The 20683-nt window shown below is 43.9% G+C and overlaps 2 protein-coding genes across 4 annotated transcripts in view; both read left to right on the forward strand.

Annotated features, from left to right (window-relative positions):
• Window positions 1-359: 359 nt before the first annotated feature.
• Wfdc21 (WAP four-disulfide core domain 21) lies at window positions 360-6229 on the forward strand. The gene is made up of 3 exons (NM_001003706.3): window positions 360-479; window positions 2606-2706; window positions 6083-6229. Exons 1-2 carry the CDS (start codon window positions 383-385, stop codon window positions 2698-2700), a joined length of 192 nt encoding a protein of 63 aa, NP_001003706.2. The 5' UTR covers window positions 360-382; the 3' UTR covers window positions 2701-2706; window positions 6083-6229.
• Window positions 6230-7555: 1326 nt separating this feature from the next.
• Window positions 7556-20683, forward strand: part of Heatr6 (HEAT repeat containing 6) — a 28803-nt gene continuing 15675 nt past the window's right edge. For 2 of the 3 annotated variants that reach the window (XR_010055225.1, XR_005489915.2), the window contains exons 1-9: window positions 7556-7810; window positions 9604-9711; window positions 11207-11347; window positions 12157-12272; window positions 13129-13243; window positions 14444-14545; window positions 18245-18382; window positions 19227-19528; window positions 20332-20509. Coding sequence is in view for 1 of the 3 variants with exons in the window: in NM_001079897.2 (NP_001073366.2) it covers window positions 7592-7810; window positions 9604-9711; window positions 11207-11347; window positions 12157-12272; window positions 13129-13243; window positions 14444-14545; window positions 18245-18382; window positions 19227-19528; window positions 20332-20509 (1419 nt within the window). In the remaining 2 variants the exon portion in view is untranslated. The remainder of the gene's footprint in view (window positions 7811-9603; window positions 9712-11206; window positions 11348-12156; window positions 12273-13128; window positions 13244-14443; window positions 14546-18244; window positions 18383-19226; window positions 19529-20331; window positions 20510-20683) is intronic. The other variant, NM_001079897.2, reaches the window with a different exon arrangement.

The raw sequence follows: 20683 nt of genomic DNA on the forward strand, positions 1-20683 counted from the left end.
GATGGTGTCCTTGCTGACACCCAGCTCCTGGATTGTCATTCCCTGAGGACACATTCCTTATCGTAGCTCATTCCTAGCCCAGAGTAGATCTCTAATACTTCATTGAAAATGAATGAGAGCCCCTTACCCGCCCCAGCTTTCCAGCTTTAGGAGGTTTATCCGTGGGACAGAGGAGGGTGTTCTTTGGCTCGGAGCCCAGCTTGAGTAACGTGGCACTACCCAGGACATGCATAGTGTGTGTTGCTAGCAAAGCTGGTTTCCAGGCGGGGCTTTGGCTTCAGTGGTGTGTAGGCCTGCCCCTAGCCTTGCTGTCTAGGTCAGTGGGTGGAAAGGTTTAAATTCTAGCCCTGCTGCATGTTGGCTAAAATCCTTCAGCAGCAGAATGAAGCTAGGAGCCTTCCTTCTCTTGGTGTCCCTCGTCACCCTCAGCCTAAAGGTGCAGGAGCTGCAGGCAGCAGTGAGACCTCTGCAGCTTTTAGGTATGTCCAGGCAAACGGTTGCATTCTTTTCCCTCGACTGAAGGATCAGAAGTAAGACAGCTAGAACCAGTGTGGGCAGGAAGTGGGGAGAAAATAGAGGAAAGAAAACCAAACAGTTCTCTTTAGTTCTGCAGAACAGAATTCCTCTCCTGCTTTCTCTCTCTCTCCATTTGCTGGGTCACCAAACTGGACTCTCCCCTCCTGTTTGCCCTCAGCCGGTCCCCATCTCCCAGGTATCTCCTTCTCTACCAGCATCTACCTTGACTGTCTACAGAAAAGATTCTTGTAATTATGTTAAACACAGGTCAATCTCAATCTCCTTCACCAACAATATTCTCAGAAAGGGTTTTGTTGTTTGTTTGTTTGAGACAGTCTCATACTGCAGCCCAAGCTGGCCTGGAACTTCCTTGTAACCCAGGCTGACCTCAAACTCATGGCAATTTTCCTCCTATGCTGGGGTTACAAGCACAATCCACTTCACCTCATTTGGCCTCAAAGGACAAGTCTTAATCTTCTGCCCATTCTTCCTTAGCCCCTTGGTGACTACAGCCTCATTAAACTCCTGACACATTCTTCTCAGGTCCTCTGGATGAGACTCCTGACTCTTCTATGTAGTAAAGTCTCACCTTTGCAGCCCTGATGCTGTCCACCCATCCCTACCCCACAACTCACACACTGCAGTTCGCTTCTTTCCTGGATTATCTTGGGTGGAATGGCTTGCTCCTAAATGTCTTTAGATAGAGTTTAGGCCTCTAGAGTTTAGTTTACTCCATCAACTGCCTGTTTTTGAAACAATTTCCATCTTTTCTGTCCTTTGCCCTCCTGTTGCCTCACTGTGTCCATTCCTGATTACCTCACAGCCCTGACTCACTGTGTCCATTCCTGATTACTCGATGGCCCTGCCATTGCAATAGCTTCCCAGAAGCTCTCTCTGCCCCTCTCTTCCTTCTTCAATGTGCTTACTAGTTGAATGCTGGTTCTGTCTATGCTTTTGCAGCAGAAAATCCTCCCAAGGGACCTTCTCTTGGTTTATTAAGTGAAGTCCCAAATCCACAGGTCCTGGTGACCTGCTTGACCTCTGCAATGTTTACTTCTCCTGCTCCCAAACTTGCCCAGACCTCTGCTTGCCAATCCTCCTGGCTCCTCTTATTCCAGGGAACTGAGAGTGGCAGATAGTGTGTCTAAGGCAGCTTGAAGAGTCAGTCTCAGGTCCTCAGAGTGACTCTGTAGGTCCTGTGTCCCAGGTACCACACTGACCTCCCCAAAGCCCTACCCTAATACATTTCCCCCCTTGTGACTTTTGGCATCTTTCCTCACAGCAGTCTTCCTTTCCCCCACTATTCTTCCTTGAGAATATCCGTGCACTCCAAGGCTTACTTTTCTGATGAACAAGAAATAATGTCTTATCTCCTCTGAGCCCCTTGAGTTCTCTGGATGCACCTTGCAGGACACTTGTGAAACACTGCTTTGTTTCTCACTTGCATTTGAAGGCTCTAAGAGGCCCTTTCTATGTCATTGTCCTTCCTAAATGTATAGCAAACGATCATAAATATTTAATGATTGATCAAACTACTGTGAATAGGGACAATGGGTCTTGAACTTTCTCACCTCCAACCATCAGCAGCACCAGAAACACTTAGGGATCGTGCTATAAGCAGAGGTAGGGAGACTAACTTCACAGAGTGACTGTAAGGTAACCAGCAAGTCTGAATATCCCCTTCTCTGCTCCATGTACTGTGATGTTGGGAAAGTGATGCAACCTTCTCCCTTACTTTCCACAGATGCAATCCCTCTATCCATGTCTCTAAAGTAAGCTTACTTTAATGAGATTATGTGTGTGCCTTGTTTTAACAGAAATAGACAGTAACACTTCACAAATGCTACTACGAATTGAGTTAAAAGGAACTGGTGAGATTTACTCCTTAATTGAGGATTGTCATCCCTAGTACTTGAATTGAAAGCATAGTGGTTTTCACTAGCCTATTTGTCTGTCTACAAGAGGGTTACTCACTGAATAATCCAGGCTGGCCTTTGGCTGATGATCTCCGCCTGCCTCAGCCTACCAGTCCTGGGGATGATAGGTTTACTCCACCATGCCTGCTTTCAGTTGATTTTTTCTGACTTAGGCACCTGTGCTGAGCTCTGCAGTGGCGACTGGGACTGTGGGCCAGGGGAACAATGTGTCAGTACTGGATGCAGTAACGTCTGTGCTACAAGCTAAGAACAGGTAAAAATAAATAAATAAATAAATAAATAAATAAATAAATAAATAAATAAATAAATCTGCCTCTCTGTTCCTCTGAATCTTGCCCAGACCAGAAAGGTTGTACATTTGACTTCTCTGGAACCTTCTAGAAGTTGGTAGAATGGAATCTATGTGTCTCCCTATATCTCCTTTTTTTTTTCTTCATGAAGAAGCACCTACCACAAGATGGTGCTTTCCAAACCTTTAGAATAATTTCCCAACCTAGTCTACCCAGGAGAAAAATAAAGCCATATTTGAGCAAGAAGATAAAAATCACCCCAAATGATTTCTGTTTATGACTGTAGTGCATATTTAACTGTGCATAAATATATAATATATTTTAAAATGAGAATCTTGGACCTAATTGATTTCTCAGCTATTTCATTTTAAAATAGTTGGTGGACAATTTTAATCTCCACACTTATCTTCAGCTCCAGCCTACCATCTTTGCTTTCTCTGTAGTCCATTGAATATGCTCTTCTGCCAGCAATCGCTATAAATGTGCACTTAAAATAGTTATTTTATAATATTAACATGGCTGTGTTTTGAATTTTAAAATTCACATGCCCTTACTTATTCCTTTGGGATATAACCTGACATGTGTAACCAATGACCAGAGACCCTCCTGCTAGTCCTTTGATGTACATTGACATATTGACCTAAGCAGAGCCTTTTGCTGTAAAAATATTTGATGCCATTCATATTATTGAATGTTTCCCTATTTAATTTTCAGTACCCATTAATTTTTTAAAAAGAATAAAAAACTACCATGATTGAGTTGTATTAATATGATTAAATTGTATTAGCAGACTTAGAATGTACGCTAAACACCAAACTGTTTGGGCCAACAGGATTGATCAGTGGGTAACATTTCCTGCTGCCAAGACTGGTGATCTGAGTTTGATCCACATGGTGGAAAGAGAGAACTGGCTCCCAAAAGTTGTCCTCTGTCCTCTACAATGTGTGCCATGGTGTGCACATGACAGCACACACACACACACACACACACACACACACACACACACACACATATAAACATACACACAAATAATACCACATTTTAAATTAAAACAAAACCCAAAGTGTCAGGAGCCATCATAGGACAAGCTAATAACTAGCAGGTGATCTTCCTGGGATGGTCTGCCTCGGATTATAATAATCCATGACAGATTTGCTCCTATAGGCATGGCCCAGAAGAAAATCATTTTAGGAAAGATTCCTGCTATTAATATGCTTTTCTGTTATTATTAAATAGATATGATAATCACTAGGTATTAGCCTACCCTTTTGAGCAGATCTCTGCAGATCTATGACGATGTACTGTCTTGTAGTGGTGCTGTATAGACAAATAGATGACTTCTTAATTCTTAAGGATGACCCTATTAAGAATTCCTAAAACTTTATCAGTGTTTATTAAGCTCTTTTACAGTGGGACTTCTATTCGATCCTTTTTTGATAGCCAAAACTGCAATGAGAACTCTATCAGTCTCCCATGTGTCACCAATTAATTGCTTTTAGATAGTAACCAGACTTTCTACTACCCAGAACACATTCCAAGAGGTTGTAAAACCATTAACTAAAGGTCATAAAAAGGGAACTAACAATTTATTCTAGGTGCTAGGAGAGAAGATAAAATATTGATTGGATTTATTTATACAAAACATCACTAATAACTTAGTTATGTTTTTAACTCTCGATGGAACTGTGGAGTTGTGACAGAATATTAAAGTTTGGTGGGAAAATTAGTCCTAATGGATATGCATGTAAACATTCTCCCTTGTAAATTTCTATTTCAATTTATTACTTGAATCTGTGTAAACTTGTCATGAACTTTTACCATGTGATCATGTATTCTGAAAGATGTCTAAGTGCTGAGGACAAAAAAGAAGACACAGAACTGAGCTGAGGAGAACATTTTAGACAGAATATTTTTAGACAGATCTGTACAGAACTTTTTAGACAGAACTGAACTCAAGAAGAACTTAGAAGTACAGGCATAGCATTGGGAGAAAAGGCATTGAGAATAACAGCATTATTGTGACATCAGAGCAGGAGGAAAGAGCAAGGTTAGAAGGAGAATGCAGAGTGGAATAACTTAGACTATAGGTAACATAAAATACCAAGAGCAATATGCAGAATGCAGAGGGAAGGAAGAAAAATAAGAAGCTGCAGAGAGGGGTGGGGATTTAGCTCAGTGGTAGAGCGCTTGCCTAGCAAGTGCAAGGCCCTGGGTTCGGTCCCCAGCTCCGAAAAAAAGAAAAAAAAAAAGAAAAAAAGAAGAATAAGAAGCTGCAGAGAGCAGAGGAAGCAGGCAGGATTCTCTTTACCATGGGACAAAACAGGTCATTTCTTAATAACAAGGCAGGCTTGGTCTTATTAAAGGAACAAAGCTTTCTTCTTACAAATGTGGGTTTAATTCATTTAGCATTAAAAGGGTAGAAGCTTTCCTTTCTCTATGCAGTAAAGGTTGGAGCTCATTTTTCATCCAGAATGAGTGAGTTCTTTCTGTTTTCTGGTGCTTGGTCTTTTACTCCAAATGCATATGTAAGTATAGGTGTGTGTGTGTGTGTGTGTGTGTGTGTGTGTGTGTGTGTGTGTGTGTGTGTAAGTGTGTAATTATGAGAACACGTGTGAGTTGAACCCAACTGGTTTGAATAGAAATGTATAAATTAGCATGCATGAATCTGTATATGAATTTATGTGAGTTTATGCATATTTTCTTATGTAAAAGTTTTTCCTTCTGCAAGAATGATTTTCTTCTCCTAGTTCAATAGAAGTTTATTGCTCTAAACTTCCCCCTAGCCTGACAAGCAAGAGGTATCTGGACAAAAGGGAAAAAGCTCTAGCAATTAATCCTTTACTTAATCTCCTGCTCTTTTAGGATGAGGTGCTAAATGCCAGAGACTACAGTTTCACAGAAGGCAGGTCAGCTACAGTAGCAAAGTATCTTAGACTTAGATAAGTGAATTTTTAATTATTATACAACAACCCTAAATATCTCGTAAAACAAGAGTCTTACACCCATATCTCCTAAGACAAAAGTCTTATTTTCTGCCAATGCTCTTCCCCCTCTACTGCCTCAAGGAGAATTGACAAGAAAGAAGAGCCCACCATGGCTGGACCCCAGGACCAAAGTGTTCATGTTCAGAACAGTTATTTATCCAGCCCCCTGTAGTGCTTTCTGGCTTCTTGATGGTGCTATGGATTTCCAGATCAAGAACTGGTGTTTCTTATTGCATTCTGGGTAGTCAGGTACCCAAAACAGCAGGTCTCATGTATAATTTTTATATCTATTTCTCCAACAAAGAATTTTCTCAAAGGCCATCTTCTCTAAATTACTGTTCATTTCTTCCTTTAGCTTCTACCTGGGGGGAAAAATGGCTGTTGGAGCTCTGTGACCAAGGAAACAGTTGAAAATGGAGGCCATGCATGGAGATTCCAAGGAACACATGGGGAGGGACAAGGCGGTGTTTCTTTTAATAAAGCATTAATGTAAAAGTCTGCACACTACTTGAGTTATTTGGTTAGAGATTCTTATGGTTTGAATATGACATGTCTCTGGTCCATAGCTGATGGCACTGTTTAGGAAGGAGGGGACTTGCTGGAGGAGGTAGGTATATCTTGCTGGGGTATTTTATCCTGGGCCTGACTTGTTTCTTGCTGCTTCCTGGTTTCTTTAGGTGAGAAACCCCAACCAAACACTCCTGTTGTCGTGATAATTCTGCTTTACTCCAGAGCAAATCAGGAGATCCAGCCAAGCATAGCCTTAAACCCCCTAAAATTGTGCACCAGAAAATTTAATAATAATTGTAATAACAACAACAACAACAACAACAATAATAATAATAATAAATCCTCCTTCCTTTAAACTGTTTCTCTAATCCTAATCCTAATCGTGGAAAAGCTACTAATGCCAATATGTTAAGTTCTGATGGCATATATCCTTGTGGGTGGCAATATGTGTCCACCAAGAAAATGAACATACCTATTCTGTGGTCATCACCAACTGAAGGAGAAAAAATATACAGAGTTCCCAGGGAGACCTCTGAAGACTTCCTGAATTGACCAGAGTAACATGGTAGGTGCCCCTACACACCCACCTCCTACCCCGAGACTGGAAACTCACAGCTTAGCGTCAGTATTCATAATACATCAGTACACATAATACAAAGGCCAGTCAGTCTTGAATACTTATGTGGGTCATATATGTCATTAAGCCCAGACAGTTCACACCGTCTCTTTATGGTGGTAAGAACCAAGCTCTATATCCTTCTAGCTCAGTGCAATATTTGAACATATCTTAAGCATTGCTTCAAATACTCTAGGTTTTTAACGTTTTTTTTTTTTTTTTTTTTTTTTTTTGGAGCTGGGGACCGAACCCAGGGCCTTGCGCTTCCTAGGTAAGCGCTCTACCACTGAGCTAAATCCCCAGCCCAATACTCTAGGTTTTAAGCAAGGAAAACCATTGCTGTAGCAACCCGATTATCTCTCTGGATGGGGGTATGTTGTGCCTGGGGATAGGGGGAAATCAAGGACTCCGATAAGATGTCCTATCAGAACATCAAGAGTAGAAGGAAGTCACATAGCTAACTTTTCTGCCACTGTCATCTACAAGTGTGCTCGCCAACTCCAGCCAGAATCTGAAACTCTCGCAATGTCAGCCCTGCCTGGGAGCAAACTTTCTGAGAGGGTAAGGACAGTTGGGTGGCAAATTTCCAGGCCTTATTTCTGCCACTTTTTCCCTATCCGAATCACAGCACCGCCTGCAACCTGTAGCGCAAATAAAGGCTTTCCGGAACTAGAGCACGCGAGGCCCTGCCCCAAGCGGTGCCCCGGAAGTATTTCCCAAGCTATTCACGTAGGAAAAATGGCGGCGGTGCAGGTCGCCGCCTCTCTTCCTTGTGAGCAGCCGCGAGAGGCCCCGCGGGAGCTGTCCCTGGAGCAGAACAATGGGTTCCGCCGCTTGTCTGCCAGGCTTCGCGCGCTGCAGCCGGATGACAGCACTGTGTCCCGCATGGAGATCCACCTGCTCTTCGACCAGCTCATCTCCGAGAACTACTGTGAGGGCGGCGGCGTGGCCCCGGAGGTAGGCAGCGCGCTTCACCCTGCCGGGACAACGGCTGGTTCCTCCCACCGGCTCCTCCGGGTCTCACCCGCGTCCCGGATGACTTAGTTCCAGGCTGGCTCTCTCCCTCGGTCCGTGCCGTATTCTCTGCCCTCCATCTGAAAGCTCGTAAGCCAGCATCTTTCAAAGGCTTCTGCTCTAAAGCCCTCAGCTGCCATCTCTGGTGAGCGATTCCAGGAATGTCGGAACGAGGATAGTCTTAGTCGATTTCGCTGATGAACACACTGAAGCTCACAAAGATCCAGCGTCACGGTTTTGGCAAATGGCAGAGCTAGATTGGAGCCTAAATTTGCCATAAGACCTGTATTTTCTGCTTTGTTTCTGCACTAGTTCCCATTTGCCTCTACCTCTGCTGTCAGAGTGATCTCATTCATACACATCAGATCGCTAATTCCCAGAGTCCTCGAGCCAGTCCTACCCAGGAGGATCTCAAACTTGATAGCTCGCAAAGATAAATACATTGTCTCCCACGCTTCTAATCCCCAGTTCATTCTACCCTACCCCACCCCAGATATACACAAGACGTGCACACTGCTTCTTTTCTTTATCCCGGAGCCTGTTGAATTAAAATTCTTCAGAGTCTGTCTCAAACATGTCTCTCAGTTCACTTGCTCTTCTCTATTCTCTTTGGCTGTGTTTTCGGGTTAGGCAAAACAGTTTTTTCCTGGACTATTCCCCTGGTCTCTCACCAGTCTTCCTCCACTCGAGCCCCTTTGCAGACTAGTCTTTGCCAGAGTCTACTGTTTGGGTTAAAAAACCAAAACAATCCATACAAGTGTAAACGAATCAGAGATTTTCAATGGATATTGGCAAATAGCAGAAGCAAATGGATGATCCGTACAGTAAGAGACAAATATGGGGCTCAAGGCTATAAGGGGGGAGAGGGGAATCCAGAACTGCTCACCACATATAAGGTAGCAGAGTGGAACTAAGTGAAATTAAGAGAACTTTTCATTTATATACTTTGATAGTTTGCACAACAACATGTGTGCCTTTTCAGTCTTCTCTCTTGTTTCTCCTCTTGGGTTCAGTCACTTGGAACTTGCTGCCTTGGTCAGGTTCAAGCACCTGAGGACTTTTCACATCTCCAAGGCTTCCCACAATACATCCCGTCCCCTTGTTTTTTGATTACTTGTCTGTCTGGCAAAGCTCTATTCGTTCTTCAAATTTTCTTTGTTATCTTCCTGCCTCCCTCTTGAGATTGTAAAACCTCTGTGGTTCAGGGAAATGTTTGTTTCACCTTGGAGTCAAAAGGCTTAGCCTACTGCCTGACACATAATAGATGCTTGGTCCCTTTTTATTCATTAAACATCTGTAGATGGTGTAATTTGTAGATAGTGTTCTCTCTCTCTCTCTCTCTCTCTCTCTCTCTCTGTATGTGTGTGTGTGTGTGTGTGATTTTCTAATTTAATGTATAAGTGTCGTTTCTGATTTGCCCAATAGCATTGCATGTCCAGCTCTCTTGGTATTTTTAGCTATAGCATGTGCCTTTATGTGCTGGAAGCCTTTCTTTTATTTACTAATACTGTATGGTAAAGTTCTTCTCCTAACTTTTAGTACTTACTAATTTTTGTAACTTCATTCCTCCAGTCCCCACTTTCTACCTCAACTTTGACTCAGATATTTTTCCTTCCTGGGTGTGGAGCAGTCAGTCACTGAGCTTTTCCATTTGACTGGGGTTTGGGGTTGGGAGGTCTACTTGGCTAACAGGTGCATTTATCTTTGCTTTGTTTTGGTTTTGTTTTTATAAATAGGATGTCAGTGCTCTTCTTGTGCGAGCTTGTCAGCTGGTGCCTCTTAATCAGAACCACCTTGTGAGCAAAGTGTCTCAGCTGATCCATCGTTTACTTAACAGATTACAGGTAATCGTGTATGTAACTTGAAGGCTCAGATCGTGAAAGACCACAGCATAGCTCTGTTAGGCTCACTTTTTTGTTTTGTTTGAGACAGGATCTTAGCTCGGGTTGGCCTGAGAAAGACCTTAACCTTCTGACCTTTTTGTTCTTCTTTAAAGTGTTGGGATTACAGATGTTTGCTGCTACACCCAGGCCAGTTGTCTAATCTTTTGAAAAGCAAAATGTCTTGGGCTGGAAATGTAACTCAGTGAATGGTAGAGCCTTAGCTCCCGGCACACACGAGGCCATGGGTTCAAGGTCAGCATCAGGACCACCAAAAATCACAACGTAACAATACCAGTGCTTAAGAAAAGTGCATCAGTAAATCCAAATTTAACTGACCAAATATATATTCTGAGAAATTCTAGGCTTTTGCTTATGAGAAATAGTCTTTTATGTTTTGTTCAATAAGCCAACAATTGATGGCAGATCATTCATGCCATCTAGGTTTTTGGGGGATTTTGTTTGCTTGTTTGTTTTGTTTTTTCATGAAAAATAGAATTGACCAAGATATATCCCAGGACAAAATTACGTGATTCCCTATTTCTTTGCTACCAATATTTATTTCCCTGAAACTATTATCTTTGCAGTCTACATAAAACCCCCAACGCAGCTTGGGAAAAGAGAGGTCCAGGGTAAAAAGTCCAGAGGTATTTCTGTGAAGGTCTGTTCTGCAGCTCTCCATCTTTAAAACTCCCGAGTGAACCCCTGAGCAGATGAATGTATGGATACTAGTTAGCATTGTGTCAGCCAGACTCCTCCAGACTGTAAGAGAGGAGGGCATCCAGCAAAACCAGAACCCTGCCATCAGGGAGTAAGATGCATGCTGAGCTGTAACCAGCTGTGTGTGTCACATGAGCTGAGGCTCTTTCCAGAATGTCGCAGACAGCTGCGGGCTGACCTCTGAGGTTTTACTGTTGTCCAGTGTGCTTCATCTCTGTGTCACTGGCAGTTGGAAAACTTCCCATCACCTGCGGCACTTACAGTTCATAGCCAACGTCTAGCATTTGATGATACTACGTATGGACTTAAATGTCCATAACTTGAATTTTGGTTAGCGCCCCACCCACCTCCTCTCTCTCTCTCTCTCAAGAGAAGTATAAACTCTGTGGGGAGAGGAGTGTGTCATAGCTTCTTGGTGTATTCCTCGCATCATGACAGATACAGAGCAGGTATTTAGCAGACATGTTTATTTGCTGTGTATTAGTTAAGTAACTACTACATATTAAGTCAGTTTAATTGAACTAAGACATTTCAGTGCATTGAATCTTGTATCCGTATTTATATCTGTCAATTTCTGATTAGTTCCAGGGAAAGTTACAAGGACTACCAGATTCTACTTTGGAGAGATCACAGAAGTGACAGAGACCCTGGGGCAAGGAGAAGGTCTCCCCTATCCTGATCAAACTTGCACATGCATTCTCTTAAGTTAGAGCATCTCTGTTTTCTCCTTTCTTGGCAGGTGATTGTGGATGAGCAGAACTTAGATTTCCTGTTGACCTATACGATCTCAGCTATTCAGCAGTGTAGCCCTTGGACACACATGGAAATTCTTCAAGCCCTGGCAGCTCTGGTTTACTGCAATGGCTCAAAATGTCAAAAGGTATTGTCTAAGGTTCTGTTCCGTGCTATAAATAATGAACAGAAGCAGCTTGTGGGAGAACAGGTTATTTCATACTACAGCTTATAGCCCATCGTTAAGAGAAGCCAGGGCAGGAGCTATAGCAGAAAGCATGGAGAAATGCTGCCTACTAGCTTGCTTTCCCCAGCTTGCTCAGCTGCTCTTTTACACAACGCAGGCCCAACTGCCTAGACCTAGGAATGGCACCACCCATCATGCCAATAAGAACATGCCTCACAGATATTCCTGCAGGCCAATCTGATGGAGAAAATTCCTCAGTTGAGGTTTTCTCTTCCCAAGTGACTATATGTTTGTGTCAGGTTAACTGCTGAAGCCACCTATGACAGGTAGTTTAAACTATTGTGCCTTTCCTTTGAAAGGCCAGTAGCACAGACTTGAGAGCCAAGATGTCGATTTTTCAGTATTCATCCTGTCACTAATTGCATGTACAGCCCAGGTACGTTCTTACTGAGTGTCTTGGAGCCTTGTTTATTCATGTGTAAGACAGTTGCTCCGAGGATGAAGTGAGACAGTACTCGTCACTCTATTAACTGGCAACCATTATTATCCGCACCTTTTGTCCATGTAGCCAAGACTGGAGACCCCCAGCAATGACCTAGCAATGATTCCTACTAATGATCTCTAGCTTATGTTTGGGTAGCCATTGAAGGATTTACCTAACAGTTAATTTTTTTATATTTAACTGCCTTTTAGTTAAGAAAATATTGTCTAACAAGTACAGTCTTCCTCGAAGCGGTTCCTAGGCCCACGCTGTTGATGTTTCATTCCAGCATCTCCCAGACTTGCTAGGTAAGAGCGGCCTCTTGATGAAGTTGAGTGACGTGACTCACTCTGACCCTGAAGTCAGGAGAGCTGCAGTGCACTGCATGGCAAACTTATGTCTCAGGTACGTGGATCCGGGTTTCCCAATAGTAGAAGGTAGGGCCTCTCCTGGGTCCTCTGTAGGTTGTTCTGTCGCCTGAAGCCAACCTAGAGAACGGGCCTAGCTTAAGCTATTCCTGGTGGCGCCTTCCAGTAGCACCCAAGAGGCCGAGGCAAGAGGGTCCTTATCTTAAGGCTGTTCCGAGCAGCAAGTTCCAGATCAGCTTGGGCCACAGGCTTTTATTTTGACACAAAGAAAAAGACCCTAGTTTACATTCCCCATGCCATTCCACAGGGTTGTCCTATCGTTTGTTTTCAATTAAGACTGTCAAGAAGCGAAGGGAGAAATGCGTGCTGGAAGCGACAGGTGTGCAGTATGTCGGTTTGTTTTCCGCTGGTGTAAATCTTAACCATATTCTTTTAGGAAGAGTATTCATGTGAATTTAGGCTCTCGTGTCAGAGTTTCTGTTCAGTTTCTTCTTTAAGAAGATGGAGCAGGTCTGTAGCATGCAATAACAAACAGGCAGCACAAACTTGACCTTGTGTCTGGGTAGCACTGTGCCACCTGGTGCCTAGGAAAGCAGACTCAGTCATGTTCTCTGCCTTATTTCCCGCCTATGACTGAAGGGCAGAACCAAAACAGATCGTTTCTTCTCCACATTTCCTAAACTACACTTCTGTGATGTTTAGAAATCTCCCTTCCTCCTTCAGGCGTGTCCAAGCCTGTGCCAGTACAGCAGTAACTAGTCAGCCATAGTCAGCCAGAGTAGGCATTCAGGGCGTGTTCCAGACTCAGTGGTCTGCATCGCCGCTGCTAATGCTTGCTCTTCTGGAAGCACCATTTAAACGCGACTGAATTGTCTCCTCTACATGTGTTTCAGTGTGCCAGGACAGCCATACTTGGAGGAGTCCTACCAGCTTGTCTGCTTCCAAGCTTTCTTGACCATTTTACAGTCTCCAAAATCGTCTGATATGGATGATATAACATTTTGCATGGTAGGTGGGGCTGCTATTCAACATCCGAGTGTGGCAGGCATAGGACAGAGTCTTTGGGGTGCACGGGTGCGTGCATGCGTGTCTGTATGACTGGTGTCTATATGTCAGTGGCACTGAAGCCACACCTTTCGACTCATGATAAGGATGAGTTTAGCTTGCTTTGATTTTGCTCTCAGTTTTGTTTCGACAACTTAAAAGCCCATATTCTTTCTATTCCCATGTCTAAAAACAATGCAATGATTATGACTGATTTTAGGGTAAAAAGGAGAAAATCTGCTCAATAACATCTTTTTTAATGACAAATGTGGTGCTATGTGGGCATATTTTAAATTGTAGCCATGATCATGAAACTTTCCCCGCTATTTCAACAAGTTCACATCCTCCCCGGTGTGGAGTATTTCTGAAGGGCAGGGCCCTGGAGATGAGGTTACTGAGCTGAGAAATCTGTGGTGATCAGAGCTGCCCTCCCACCCTACCCAGGCCTTGCCTTCACGGGCTGCTCAGGGTGGTTTCTTACAGAGATCGTCACTTCATCTCTCTGTCCTGTGACAGTTTTTAAATGGCACTTTAATATGTGTGTGTGTGTGTGAGAGAGAGAGAGAGAGAGCGCATGTAAGCATGCCATAGCACTTTAATGTGTGTGTGTGTGTGTGTGTGTGTGTGTGTGTGTGTGTGTGCATGTAGGCAGGCCATAGCACATTAATGTGTATGTGTGAGTGTGTATGTGTGTGTTTGTGTGTGTGTGTGTGTGTGAGAGAGAGAGAGAGAGAGAGAGAGAGAGAGAGAGCGCGCGCGCATGTAGGCATGCCATAGCACTTGCTTTGAGATCAGAGGATCTTGAAATTGTTTGGTTCCTTCCTTCCTCCTTCCTTCTTTCCTTCCTTCCTTCCTTCCTTCCTTCCTTCCTTCCTTCCTTCCTTCCTTCCTTCCTTCCTTCCTTCCTTCCTTCTGTCTCGTGGGTCCTGGAAACTGGAGCTGGGTCGCTAGGCTCTGCAGTGGGTGGCTGTCCCTGCTTCTAAAAAGCGGCCCAGAGTGCATCAGGTCTGTTCTCTGGGTCCTCATCTCCGCTGAGTGACCCAGAAAGGTTTTCACCATTGAGGGGACCCTTTTCTCTTCCGTTCTAACTGCTATTGTGTTGGTCCCTGAGGAGCCGGATTTTATTCTGCCTTCTAACTTGCATCCCTGCCTCCCCACCCTCAGCTGTTACAGAATGCACTGAAAGGCATCCAGTCACTCCTCAATGGTGGGAAGATGAGGCTGACACAGACCGAGCACCTGGGAGCGCTTCTCGCTGTGCTAAAGGTGAGGCAGGTCTTCACACCTGAATATGGGGGCCGTCCTATATCCTCTCTCCTTTCTTCCGCTAACTGTGGGGTATAAGAATTTCTCACACGGATTTTAAGAGCAGAATAAAACATTCATGTTCAAGTGTTCTCAGATAAAATTAAGAGCAGAGGACAACTGCCATCAAGCAAATATACCCAAGTTTTAAGAATTACTTTTGAATCTTAGAAATCTGTGATATGATCTGTAGATAATTTAATTATAGATTATCTTGAAACCACCTTCATCTGTGTGCTCTGAAGGAGCAGTAGGCTGTCATTACGAGCTTCTGAGCCTACACAGTGGAAAAGTCAGGCTACTCTGAGAGGCCCAGCACCCTTCAATTCAGCCAGGAAGAGTCAGAGCCTTGGTGTTCACCTCAGGTCAAAGACATTTGTTAGAGTCTAACTTTGTGACCAATTATTTTATTATTATTAATTATTTTCTCTTAATCCCTGAATAAAGACAGACAGATATTGTGGTGGTTTAAATATGCTTGGCCCAGAGAGTGCACAATTAGGAGGTGTGGCCTTGTAGGAAGTGTATCACTGTGGGGGTGGGCTTTGAGACCCTCCTCCTAGTTGCCTGGGATACAGTCTTCTTCTGGCTGCTTTTGGGTCAAGATGTAGAACTCATGGTTCCCCCAGCATCGAGTCTGCCTACAGGATGCCATGCTTCCCACTGTGACAATAATTGACTGAACCTCTGAAACTATAAGCCAGCCCCAACTAAATGTTTTTATTTAGAAGAGTTGCTTTGGACATGGTGTCTGTTCACAGCAGTGGAAACCATAATTAAGACAGAAGTTGGCACCAGGGACTGGGCATTGCTGTGATATGCCTGACCATGCTTTTGTGTAGAGGAATGTGGATTTGGGGACCTTGGATTTGGAAAGCAGTGGAATGCTTAAAGTGGGGCTCAGTGGGCCATCCTAGCAGGAAGTGGAAGACACTGGGCCTGAGGGTGATTAAATTGTGGGGCCTGGCTCTAGATGTTTCAGAGGAGAATTTTAGTATGTAGCCTAGAGAGTCGTGATATTTTGGTAAAGAATGTCTGCTTTTTGCCCTTGTCTGAAAAATGTGCCTGAGGCTAAGGTGAAAAGATTCAGATTAATTACATTGACAAAGGACATCTCAAATCAATCAAGTTTAGACTCTGTCCTGTGGTTCATGTTTATAAAGAGCCTTTTGATCAAGCGTAGCAAGCTTAGAAAGGAAAAATACAAAATTTATGGTTCAAGTATTAAATGGGCATCAGGAAGTGCAATGGAGCTAAATCCTGTGTTCAAGGATATTAAATGGAATTTAGGGAGTGGTGACCTCTGGACAAGATCCCACCCAGCCAAGCTCATTGTTTATGCATTTGCAGTTGAACAGGGATAATTATATCATGTTAGGCATTATTATTACATGACTATTGTTTTCATTTGGACTTTTAATATGAAATGACTTCAATTCAGAAATTGTGGTTACACCTATGATACAGATCTTAGGGCTTTTGATCCTGGTCTTGAGGCATAGTGGCCATGAAAAGTCCAAGCATGGTGGACCGTGCCTCTAATCTCAGCTCTTAGGTGACAGAGGCATGCAAATCTCTGAGTTCAAGTTCTGTCTACAGAGCAAGTTCCAGGACAGCCAAGCTTAGGCAGTGAAGGAGTATACAAACATGGTGATGATGTAATAAAACAAGGGGCCAGCCCCTGCAAGCTGCAGAACTCAGTAGCTTTGACCATGTGGCTCTGGCTTTAGAGTCAAGAATAGAAAGGATTACTGGGACAGTTGATGCTGGTTAGCTGGAGCTAAGAAATTAAGTGATTAAGAAGAGACCAGCATCACCGAGGTGAAATCTGGGAAGTGTTTTCTGAGAGCACAAGAAGCTGTGTTACAGAGATAGCCAAGGTTGTACCTCATGCTGCAGCTGGACTTGGTAATGTGTAGGAGTCACCCAGGTGGTACTGTTTTGAAGGCATGAGGGATCATAGAGAGCAGCTGAGGCTTGGCACTGTGAGATGCCATGGAAGGCCATTGGAGAAGGTGCAGCCTCAGTGCAGTTGACAGCCCAGGACTGAAGCGGTCATACAAAGAGAGCCTATGAGAGGCTATTGGTGAAGCCTAGTTTCAGCAGAAGACCCCAGTATATTGGAGATGCCAGTACCATGGGATGATCACCAAGAAGAGCAGCAGCAATAGAGTGGCATCAGCTATACCCTGGAGCACTACTGAAGGCAGAGCTGGAGAAGAAACCCAACCCCTTTGAAGGAGCCCAGAAGATCGTGTGTGGATCCCAGACATTGAAACAAGAAACTGAAGTTCAAGTTACCCTAGAGACCTCAAGAAGTTAAAGATGCCAGAGCCATGGCATACCTGCAGAGGAAAAGTGCTAACAGGGAGTGGAACCAGTCAGGAGAAAGAAGCTGTTTCAGTCAACAAAGATAAAGGGAGTTGTAGATCTGAAGAGCTCACTGATATAAGATATGGAGATACAAAGTTTGGATTTTGCCCAGCTGGTTTCATGTCTTGCTCTGGGCCAGTATTTACTCACTATGACATTTTGGAATGGTAATGTATATCCTGTGATGTTGAAGTATGTGATCTGCCTTTTAATTTTGGTTTTATAGGGGATTACAGTTAAGAGATTGTATAAATCTCAGAGGAGCCTTTGCACTTTGAACATTGTTGAGACTATGATAAACTGTGAGGACTTTTGAAGTTGGACTAAATGTATTTTGCATTATGCTATAGCCAGGTATGGCTCCCATACACTTGTGTGCTTGATCAAGTGGCACTATTAGGAGGTGTGGCTTTGTTGTAAGGAGTGTATCACTGTGGGGGTAGGCTTTGAGACCCTCCTCCTAGATGCCTCCTGGTAGACAGTCTTCTTCTGGCTACCCTCAGATGAAGATCTAGAACTCATGGCTCCTCCAGTACCAACTCTGCCTGCCCGATGCCATGCTTCCCACCATAGTGATAATGAATTGAACCTCTGAAACTAAGCCAGCCCCACTTAAATGTTTGCTTTTATAAGAGTTGTCTTGGTCATAGCATCTCTTCACAGCAATAGAACCCTAACTAAGACAGATATGGAAATATATAAAAATACATGCAAAATATATAAAAATACATAAAAATGATAAATTAGGGGTTAGGTGTACTTGTTCCATTCGCAAAGGTCCCAACACATACCTGGTGACTCACACCATTCACAACTCCAGTTCCAGGGGATCCAACCCCTTCTTGTGACTTCTACAGACTCTGGGTACCCACATGGTCTATATACGTGCAGGCAGAACACTCAGGCACATAAATCTAAAAAGTAATAAAGGACTGGGATTTAGAAAAATAGCAAATTGGTTTAAACAATTTAAAACATAACTGGATAAAAGTGACTGGATAAGAAAAAGTATAGACACTCGAGAACGTCTAATGAGGTGTGAGGCAGTGCAGGTCCTGCCCCCATCCCACTACTTGTCACTCCCAACCCTGCTCAGCTTCCGAATCAGATGAAGTCAGGAACATGGGGGAGGGGAGGATGAGATTAAGTACTCCTTAGAGCATCATCTTCCAGTATTCGCTGTCTCATGTTTATTCTGCAATAGTTCTGAAACATTGGTCTGCTTGTGTTCTGATGATTGTCTTGTGATTCACGTGGCGTTTGTTTTTCTTCACTTCTCACTGTTAGAAAGCCATGTTCCATGGACTCCCTGGATTAAACATAGAGATGCCCGCAGTGCTCTACCCAACTCCACTTCCGCAGTACGATGGGCGATCACCAGTTAAACCCCAGCAGCCGGAGTCCAGTGCTGCTCGACCATCTGCGGTGCGTGTCTGTTCTCTGAGATTTCAGCCGTGGAGCATCCAAGTGCTTGCTATGTAGCTGTGTATGCTTTCTATGATCAGCTTCCCGACTGCCTCAGGAGGCCACTAAGAGCTTGTTCGCTAGTTCGTGTGGTTAATATTGAAATTTTAAATCGATTAGGTTTTGAGAGTACCAGTTGGAGCACCTTGTGCTTCAGCGGTCTGGGCAGTGTAACTGTGCAAGCATTTGCTTTACATCCATCACTGAGGCTCATTCCTCCACCTTTCCAAACTAAGAAGAATCAATATGCTTGCTCCCTTTTGTAAAGAGGTGGTTGTCACAGATACACCAGCCCGAAAGCAGGCAGGAACTCATGCAGAAGCAGATGGGTGTGGCTGCAGTCCTGTGAAGCTTAGTTACGGAAGCAGAAGCAGCTGCATTTAGCCTTCAGGTCATAATGTGGCAGTTCTTCTCTAAAGCCATTGAAGTCCACCTTCTTGTCAGGTCACTGTCTCCACCATGCTACCTACCGTCATGTTTCCCTGCCTTTCTAGACAGCTGTCTCCTCCCTTAGTTCTATTGGAGACTAAAGAATGCAGGGGTCTGTCCAGCAGTAGCTGTGTGCATCATGCATCATGCACCATGCTGGGCACATCACGCTGCTCTCTGATTTTGTCCTCTTCACCTTTCCTTGTACTGCACGTGTGAACATCCCCAGTCACTTTCAAATGGAAAAGTACCAATGACTTCAGTTAAAAGTAGTTTGAGGATGACTGTCATAATGTACATGTGTAACATATATTTATACGTATATGTGTGTATGTATGTATATATGTATTGTGTCTTTTTTGTTCCTAAAAATCAGAATAAAAAGAAAAAATACAAAGTAAAACCAAAGAAAACCCAACAAGGAGAGAAAGCGGAGGAGGAGGAGCCCTATGGTGAAGTGGACGCAGCCCCAGGGCTCAGCATGGACCAGGCGAACACATGTGTCGAGAGCGCTTGGTGCTCCTCCCCCTGGGGCTCCCAGGGTTTGCCTGTGGATGGAGGCAGAGCTACCGGAAGAGAACAGGTTTCCTCACCCTTCACCATCTCTAGCTGGAAAAGGGTCAGCAGCAGTGAGTCAGACTATTCAGACGCAGAAGGAGGCATGCAGGGTAAAATGAGGTAGTAGTACTTTGTTACGATGTTCTACCTGATACTTAGCTGCATGTGACTTTTAGAACGTGCCTGCCCCACTGGGGTTCATGGCCACTTGCTGGATCTGCCTTGTGAATGCTGCTTTCTGGCTGGTCCATTTTGTTAACCACTAGTCCTCTCCAGAGTGAGCTCACCAGTCCTTTTTTCTGGAAAGCTTTTCCCTCTGTTCTGGCTTAGGCTCTCAGTTACACGATCCTGTAATTAGTGCCATGGAAAGTGTGTGACAGTTCTTTTTTTTTTTTAAGATGTTATTATGTATACAGCATTCTGCCTGCCTGTGTGCCTGTAAGCCAAAGAGGCCACCAGGTGGTTGAGAGCCACCTCGTGGCTGCTGGGAATTGAACTCAGGATCTCTGGAAGAGCAGTCAGTACATCTGAGCCATCTCTCCAGCCCAACAGTTCTTTCTTGAATCATCTGTCACTGCCACTAAAAAGGGCAGGGGCTTTGCATGTGGCCACCTCAGTCAAGCACCATGACCCATGTAAGGTCACTTGGGGTGTCCTCTAGGCATATGCATAGATACTTGGCCCTGTCCTTGTCTAACTCTGGTTTCCTAATCAAAATTTTGCTCTCTCATTTTCTGTCCGATTGCATTTTAACCACACTTAATAGCTTGGAACAAAAATACCTAACTTGCTTTGATCGTACTTTGAAAGGGGTAATAGCGTCCTGAGGATGATCAGTTTCTCAAAACATTTGAACTGCTTAAGTAAATACCTTTTCCATTCCCATTGTAAAAACTTCTAAAACTCTTTCCTCATTCTGAAAGGTCATACCAAGCCAAGGTTCGCCAAGGGGCACTAGCTTGTTTTCTCTCTACTATCAAATCGATAGAAAAAAAAGTTCTATACGGCTACTGGTCTGCCTTTGTTCCTGACACGCCAGAGCTTGGAAGCCCACAGTCTGTGTCCTTAATGACACTCACATTAAAGGATCCATCTCCAAAGGTAAGGATGCTGAACCGAAGTGTATGAGAAGTCACATTTTGTGTCCTTTCCCCCCTCTGCCCTGTCTGGTCTTCTCTGAATTCTGCTCTCACAAATACCATCCCAGTCCTTGACTTGAGAACCTTAGCAAGTAGGAAATGAGAAGGGCTCAGGCTTCTGTGGACCACATGGTAG

Source organism: Rattus norvegicus, chromosome 10 (assembly GCF_036323735.1).
Source record: "Rattus norvegicus strain BN/NHsdMcwi chromosome 10, GRCr8, whole genome shotgun sequence".
NCBI classification, from domain to species: Eukaryota; Metazoa; Chordata; class Mammalia; order Rodentia; family Muridae; genus Rattus; species Rattus norvegicus.

Excerpts from the sequence above, each read along its gene's own strand:
- Wfdc21 (NM_001003706.3), top strand. The coding sequence starts at position 383 with ATGAAGCTAGGAGCCTTCCTTCTCTTGGTGTCCCTCGTCACCCTCAGC. Across the intron at positions 480-2,605 it reads GAGACCTCTGCAGCTTTTAG|GCACCTGTGCTGAGCTCTGC; the intron begins GTATGTCCAGGC and ends TTTCTGACTTAG.